We start from the raw sequence: 8579 nt of genomic DNA, 5'->3' as shown, positions 1-8579 counted from the left end.
TAACTTGATCACAATATAAATTGGAGGTTGTGATTTAACATCATTATCAGCACATCAGTGATACGGTCAGGACCGAGGCTCTTGCTGCTTACTTTAATGCAGGAATATATTGGTTTGTGTTAAAATTTCTTAAAGAGGAAAATTAAGCAGCAACTTAATTTAAAGGAGAAGTGTGTGATTTCCAGTGTCATCTAACGTTCAAACCTTAGATTGCAACTAAGAGGATTTACCCCGACACCGCCCCTCTCTCACCAAGAGTACGGTGGCCGCCAGCGGACAAAAAGGCGAGCGAAAGCTATCTCACAACAAACTACAATTATGTGTGTAGGATGAATTACCTGTCCAGCAGAAAACAGGCAACCTCGGCGTCACTGTGAAAACGTTTGTCCTCCATCAGCGATTTCCATCGTGTAAACGCTATGCCGATGTTGATTCGTGTTTTTGCCGTTTCCCGTCATGCTTGTGTTTACTTTCTTCGCGTCTCTGCTTCTTGGATGATGGGGATTCACTGTCCGCTGCTTTTTGTTCTGGTACACTGTATGTATGATCCTCCATTTGTCAAAACTGTGCCAGTCAAGGTTCACAACGCTAAACAGCAATCACCCGCGTCTATCCTCCCCGTCTACTTCCGTGTTTACGATGCGGCGTCTACCTAAGATCGCCATGGGCTTCCCAAGAGTCACTGTTAGTGCAGTTTGTCCGCTCTGCGCTGCCGTAGACGGCGCAGGATGATTATCTCTGTAAGTCGACCTGAAAGTATTTAGCTATAAATAGCTATTTCTAAAGTAACGGGAACATATAGATTATGAGTTTACGTTGATTGATAATAATAAATAACATACTTATATATAATATATCTCATTTATGTACATAAATTCCTGTAATTATTACACACTGGTCCTTTAAAACCGATAGCAGTACATGACGTAATGTTAGCCAAATAATTAAACAATATTATAAAAATTATCAATAAAATTACAGTATACAGTACACATTACATTATCAGATTAAACGCGGAAGTGCTGCAGTTGATTATCATGCTGGAGTGATAGGAAGACTTATCACACGGCTTTGTTCAATCCTCGATTCTGATTGGTCAATTGCATTTTAAGGTCTGATATTTCATAATAGGAGACCGTTTCTACGAACACAGGTCTGACCATAGACTCTAGAGGAGCGTTAAAATTATTTTAAAACCAATAAAAAAAAAAATAAAATTAATATTTTGTGTTAAAGTATTGATTGGTTAGTAACAAGCAGAATCGTAGAGTGAGTGGGTCACTAGAGGAATAAACACTGACAGGGTGATGCAAGACCCCTTACTTATTTTGTACTATACAAAACATTATAGGAAACCATCTGGAAAGATGCTCATAATAGTAATTATAACAATGATGTTGCAGGCGGAGGTTTGAGGTGCAGCTGCTGGATATATGAGGTGATGGGACACTGAAAAAATAAGACAGTGTTGCTTATTTGTACATTTGCATCATCATCTTATATTCTGTGTAAGAAAGGTGTGGTGCATGAGAGGTGAAATATAATGTTCTTTATTCTGTTAAATCATCTGACAAGAGTGAATGTGTAGCTGGTGACGCTGCAGTCTCTTGTTTCTCACTCCCCTTCACTGTGTGGGACTGTTTGCTCCTCATACAGCAGTAATCTCCCCTCACATACACTCACCCTTGTAGCCTACGTCGCACAGCATCATCACAGCAGCAGATAAGTAGATTGAGAACACACACACACACACACACACACACACACACACACACACACACACACACACACACACACACACACAATGGGAATACGTCATGCACTGGTGTGTGCATAGTTTTTCACTTTCTCCTCCAGAGTCCCTCCTCTCCAGGAGTTTTTCAGTAAGACTCAACCATGTGCTTTTGTGTCTCTAATCCACAGCAGAAAAACACTTTTCTCTCTTTCATTTTTCTTGGTGACTGATTTAGGCTGAATTCAAAGGTGAGAATAATACGTTCCTTAGAATATTTCTGCTGTGCTGTGCCAGCGCTTCTGCAGTTATTAATGCCTTCAGTACTGTTTTTTTTAATCAAAAGAAAAATGTGATACAACAGTAAAGTGTTATGCAGTATTTTCTGTCCTAATCAGTCCTTATGCACGTCCATGTGCCCCTGCAGTATATCTGCTGTTTTAACTAATGTTGAATACTGACTAGACCCAGCTTTTTACTACAGTAACTGAGATGTTAAAGCTGCACTGAACATGGGAACAACAATAACCCTTGGGGGCATGCATTGCTGTCAATGTCGGTGCCTTTTTTTTTGGTATAACCACTAGGGGGCACCAACATCAAAAATTTTATGTGTACTTACAGCAGTTTGACCAGTGTTACAGTCTATAGCCTATTAATGCTTTAACTAGCCTGTTGATGTCCTAAGAATTTTTGTGATAAGACCCATCAAAAAAGCACTTATCATGATTTGTCCAGTGAAAAGTTTTCTTTACTGAGCTAATCTCTCTCTGCCCACTGAGGTTTCATCAAATGATAAAATAAATGTTTGATTTTGCGTGGTCGACATGACATGACAAGGTATTATGTGATTATGAACTAGAGCTGCAACCATTAATTGATTGTTAGTCGATTATTAAATTCATCGCCAACTATTCTGACAGCCGATTCACCGTTTTTAGTTGTTTTTTAAGAAAAAAATATTAAAATTCTCTAATCTCAGCGTCTCAAATGGGAATCTTTTCTGGTTTCTTTACTCCTGTCTGACAGTAAGGACAGTGAGGATGTTATCTTGGGCTTTTGGAAACACTGATCCAACAATTTTCACCATTTTCTGACAATTTATGGATCAAGCAACTAACCGATTAATTGAAAAAATGTTTGACAGATTAATTGGTAATGAAAGCAATCGTTTGTTGCAGCCCTATTATGAACATTTTGAAGTCAAAATAATGACATAGTTTAAGAATGATTAAATAGTGAGCTAAATAATGATATTTTAAGCCAAAATTATGAAATAGTAACTGATTCCTCATAGTGATTACTTATCAAGCCAATTTTGAGTGAGTAAATCAAAATGCAGACATGGTAAGTCAAGCTTTTACTTCTTTATTGGCTTGGCGAGCTGTCTTACTTAAGTGGATGGACTCTCTCACCCTCCTCGCTGCCCGTCATATTGGATTAGACACATCCTGTATGAATGTAGAGAAAAATGATTATACATCTCAGGGAACAGAAAGTAAATTTTATAAAATGTGGTGCCTCTTCTTGATATTTTTTGAGAAACCCACTCTTTTCTCTTTTTATTTCTCTGTCTTATTTATTTATTTATTTATTTTCTATTTTTATTATTTCATGACCTCATTTTTCTGTTACTATTATATATTTTTATCCTTAATTTAGAATATATCTTCTGTGGTGGTCTGTGTTTGTTTTCGTTTGGGCGAGTGGATGAGTTGTGATGCGAGTGTTGCTCAGAAAACCAGAAACTCTTTTCCGTGTGCAGTTTTATTCATTATTGACCATCAACAGAAAGACTTTGTAAGTTAAATTCTTGAGTTACTAGATCAACAGTTTAGGCTCCTAATTCAAAATTCTGACATGTAAGTTAAATTTTTAGAAAATTATGGGATAATATATATATGCCAAGTCAAAATTTACCATGTGAAACGAGCTTCCACACAACTAAGCATTTTGAATGACTTTGAATTTGCTGAGCACACTGTATTTCAATAATGTAGTACCTTTGGAAAATATTTAAAGCCAAGAAATGCTAGTGCCTTCTTTGAGCTGGATTCAGTCTCTTCTTTGTGTGATTGATGTTTGTATTCTCTATTCTCTTGGTCTGTTGTGTTTTATTTCTATTTAATCTGTAACTGGTGGGCTGTCTTGGCCAGGTCTCCCTTGAAAAAGAGATCTCAATTTCAAGGAGCTTCCTTGTTAAATAACTAAATAAAAAAATAAATAAAACAGGGTCCAGCACCGCGCGACCCTGCAGAGGATAATCTAGATAATAGATGGATGAATGAATGATTCAGGCTGACAGATTATAAGTAAATTAAAAACCTTTAGAAACTCCAGTGTGACCAAAACTTTTGTAAGTGATTCAGTCATCGTGAAGGTGAAGACATCAGAAAAATGCCAATTAAATACTTTTTGTGGGATTATCATTTTTATTGATGAAACATTTTAACCAACATCCTCTCCATTGCAGCTTTGACAAAAACACTTGGCACTGAAACCCTCATAACCTAAAAGAAATTATTGAAGGACTGATTAAACCAGAAAAGTAAAAATCTTTATACACAGTTACTACTCAGTGTGTTACCTTGACATGTCGCTATTCTCGTCCCAGTTTTTTTTTTTTTTTGTTAACAAAATCTATTTCTCACCTGCAACACAGGCATTGTGTTAAAAGTTGTTAAAGACAAAAACGTGGGAGTTGATTTGTCAGGATTTCTTCATGCATTTTATCACACAATGTCATTCCATCTAGCAACCAAGTAAAGTAAGTAAAGTAAAAACAGTTCATTCTGAAATGCTTTTCATCCACTTGAAAAATAGCTTTCTTGAAAAATAGTTCTCCTGTAATTAAATGGCTATGAGTAGTGTATAAAATCAGTAGCCTGCAAATAGAAGTTTTCAGTCATTGCCAGAAATATTATAGTAGCTGTTTTTTTTCTCAAATGGTAGGTACTGCATTTGGGAATGAAACTTAAATGTCTCAATGTAGAGACGATAAAATAAATATCAAAAAGACGGCACAAGGCTTTTCTCCATCAATTTCAAAGCAATTTATACTTTAAATGGAGGACACACTCTTTGAAAAATAAGGGGGTGATAAGCCACCTCATGAAAACGGTTTTATTAATCTGACGTTTATCATTTAAAGGACCAGTGTGTAGGATTTAGTGGCATCCAGCAGTGAGCCTGCAGATTGCAAAGGCGTCACCTCACTCTTCCCTCTCTAGCATGAAGGAGAAACTGCGGTGGCCATGGACCTTACAAAAAAAACCCAAAACATGAAAGGCAGTGGGCTACTATAGAAACATGATGTTACATGATCTTACAGCCTTAATGCAAAATAGTAGCTTGAACAGCAGTGAAAACAGCCACTAATGAACCTAGGCCCCACGCCTGACTGGACACAACGCTGGGTCACCATAAAGACTTTTAAACTCTTTTTAAACTCTGTAATTGTTTCCATCCAGTTTTAGCAACGAGAGATGGTACTTTTCTTCTTAATGAAGTGTTTAGAGCAGGAATCTCAAACTGGCAGCCTGGGAGCTATTTTTTTTTTTCATTCAAACTACCCTTGAGTTGAAATGCAACTGCATGTTGAAATTGGCTGATATTATATGTCCAGAAAAGAATAACTTGTTCAACAATATTTCTCTGTTGGCAAACGCAACGCGGAGTGGATTAGCAAGTTAGCAGGCGACATTTATGATCAGTTATGTGACAAAGTGAAAGTTTTCGCCACATATTTGACCACATATTTTACGAAAGCACAGACAGAGCAGACAGTGCCCAGCTCGCCATTTTCATTAGGTGTATTAATGACCAATGCAAAGTCACAGAGGAGCTGCTGAGTTTGTGTCCAGTGCACAGCTAACTAATGTATATAAAAATGTATGGAAACTGCTGTTTGCATTTTGTTTAAGTATGATCAAAATATTGTGTTTTCCTGCAGTACTGGAACGTTGAAGTGGCTCCCTGGTATCATCAGTTTGAGACCCCAAGACTGACCACCTGTGATGGAAGGACCTGCACCCTTTATAGATAATGACAAAGGTAATGATAACACAATTCTTATTTTCAGGTGATTATACACAAAAACATAACTTATCTTACACACTGGACCTTTAATTGTCAAAGTTATTCTGAAATTTCTTATAAATATTCATATTATAGACAGAAGGATGTCAGATTGTTAAAAATATTTTACTCAGGAGGAAAGAGTGCCTTCGTCCTCTTGATGCCTTTTGCCTTTAGAGGACATATTTTGTTACGTGATGGCTTGTGTACAAGATCAAGGCTCGCCACTCCTTCGCCAGTCTGTCATTGTAGCAGCCTTGAGGTAACCTAATTTTTGGAGGGCTATTTTTTAAGTGACCTGTCAGTGGTTTTGTTAAAGCGCTCAAAAGCTCCTCTAAATCCCCCAAATTTCCTCCAAGCTCGCTGCTGATGTTTTGAAACTCAGTACGGTTCAGTTTAAAAAAATCAGCATCTCTCAGGAGCGTGAAGCTAAAGCCTCAGTCACAAAATATACAGTGGTGTCTGGCAGTGTACAGTAAAAACATAAAAATAAAATAGATTAGCAGCAGGGTGGCCTAAATGTTTGAGAGCAACCTGTAAGCAGAAGGTCACAGGTTTGATCTCCACAGCAGAAAAATAGTCCAGAGTGTCCTGCTCACCCACCGTGACTCTCTCTGGGTAACAGCACCAGCTAAATGCTTCAAATATAAAACTATGGCAGAGAATGAGAATAGCCTACGATCTCAAAAAGCTCACACTTTTCTTTCAAGACAAACAAAATATGTTATCAGATCAAAAAAAATATCATTTCTACTCCTGACTCTGGTGAATATGAAAATAATTACATTTGGTATTGAAGGGATACTGCCTCAAAAAAAGCAATGATATAGTTGTATTTACATAAATATTACTCTGGCCTGTTCTGTAGTGGTTCAAAATGAATTATTTTGAACTCATCTTAAAGTCATGGTCAAATCCATGATGCTGATGTAAGTAAATTATTCATTCCAGCCCATTTTGAACACACAAAACAACAATAAATAATTAAGAAACCTGACATGTTTACATTCAGAGTGAAACCTTTAAAACCAAACAAAATATGATAAATAAGAAGGACTAAACAACTAACAAAACTCAAAAATAACAAAAATGATCACATTTAAAATGAAAAAATTAAGCATATATTACTCTCTTTGCTGTAATAATGACACTAATGCTGATTGATGATGCTTTTCATCACATTCATACCTCACCTATTAAAATATAAAATAAAGACTTTTACTTAATGGAGGTTTACCATGTTGCAGGCTTAGCTTACAAGAACACTGCAACCTCACCAAAGAAAAACAAAAAATAAAATAAAAGACATTTAAGATTTCATTACAGCATCCTCAGTAGTTGAAGTCCGACACCTGGTGAGTTGTCGTCGTGGTTGTTGAAGATTCACCTGTCCGCGTTTCAGTGGTAACCACTTGCCGGGTGATTCTGGTGGTCTTGGTCACCATGGTTACAGTTCCTGCCTCAGTGGAGGAGACTTGCTGCTCTTCGGACATTTCCTGGGTGGCGAAGTCGAGCCCGGAGGTGTGGAGGCAGAAAGAGCCCGAGACGTCGACCTCACCTCCCACCTCCCCCTTCCGCTGGGCCTGAGGAGAGCCCTCTGGGGTTATCTGGAGGAAGCCTAGAGGAGGAGGAGGAGGAGGAGGAGGAGGAGCAGAGGCAAGAGGAGGAAGGAGAGGAGAGGAGGAAGAGAGGTGAAGATATTCAGAGGGAGGAAAATCTTAGTCTTGTGTAGCAGAGACAAAACAGGAGATGATATATTAATAATCCATGGAATAAACACACACCAAACACATCAAAGTAACACCAAGGATAGATTATGTACAGTGTAGAGCATATTGTAATAAATTCCATGGTAATATAGTAAAACAATAAAAAAATGCAGGTATATGATATATAAAAAACACATTCAAAGCTTACACATAATATGAACAATATTGTTAATTTTGGAAGATTTGTGCAATAATTCACTGTCTCTGTTAAAGCAGTACTCCACTGGTTGCACCTCCACAAAGTTTAGGGAACTTGCAAAAGGACAAAAAGGAATTGTCGAAATTGTTAATATGGGGCCAACTCTTCCAATAATGCAACACAGATTACCACAGATTAGAGATGCACCAATTTCAATTTTCATGGCTGATTCTGATTTCTGATTTTTTTTTAAGGGTCTGACTTGCCGATTCCAATTTGGCTGATTCCAATTTTCAGTTTTTCTAAGAACTATAATTGACAGCATTCACAAACATTTTCATGACTTTTCTTGTAAAAAGTGGATGCTCTTAATAAAACACTGACTATTAAATATTAATTAAATGCTATTTTACATTTTCTCCAAAGTCCTCCAGGTTGCAGGCAGGCTGTATTATATTTTTATGTTAAGATTATGAATAGGAGGAACGCAATCTTGCGAGAACATGGAATCTCTTGGTATTTCGCAGGACGCTGCAGTAAATCTTTGCCGTGAGATAAAAAGACCCAGAGGTTAAACAAGTCTGGATGAGAAAATGTTTTAGGAGACACATCAACACGGGTTGTTTATTTTTCAGCCAGAACAGGAGGTGAGATTATAACTGTCCCTCTGAGAACAGCTGTCTGCTGCTGGCTAGCATCAGCCTGAAGAGCTACAAAGTTTACGGCTGTTCTGCGACATTGTCAGCTGCTCTGTCTCGTTGTAGACCGTCTGTCTTCTCTTTATCCTGTTCTCGGGATCTGTTGCTAACACCGACTTCATGCAAGCATGTGTCTGAGTGTGTGTAGCTGTGATCAGTGCTGT

The 8579-nt window shown here is 37.6% G+C and overlaps 1 protein-coding gene across 1 annotated transcript in view; it reads right to left on the bottom strand.

Annotated features, from left to right (window-relative positions):
* Nucleotides 1–6810: 6810 nt before the first annotated feature.
* The window catches only part of prx (periaxin), a 41823-nt gene continuing 40054 nt past the window's right edge, over nt 6811–8579 (bottom strand). Inside the window, exon 9 of the mRNA XM_084717520.1 lies at nt 6811–7427. Within this exon, the coding sequence (XP_084573646.1) occupies nt 7141–7427 (287 nt within the window). The 3' untranslated portion in view covers nt 6811–7140. The remainder of the gene's footprint in view (nt 7428–8579) is intronic.

This window comes from Lutjanus erythropterus, chromosome 4 (genome assembly GCF_056507025.1).
Source record: "Lutjanus erythropterus isolate fLutEry1 chromosome 4, fLutEry1.hap2, whole genome shotgun sequence".
Taxonomy (NCBI): Eukaryota; Metazoa; Chordata; class Actinopteri; order Lutjaniformes; family Lutjanidae; genus Lutjanus; species Lutjanus erythropterus.
Note: the sequence above shows the minus strand (reverse complement) of the source record. Positions and strands in the feature narration are given on the sequence as shown.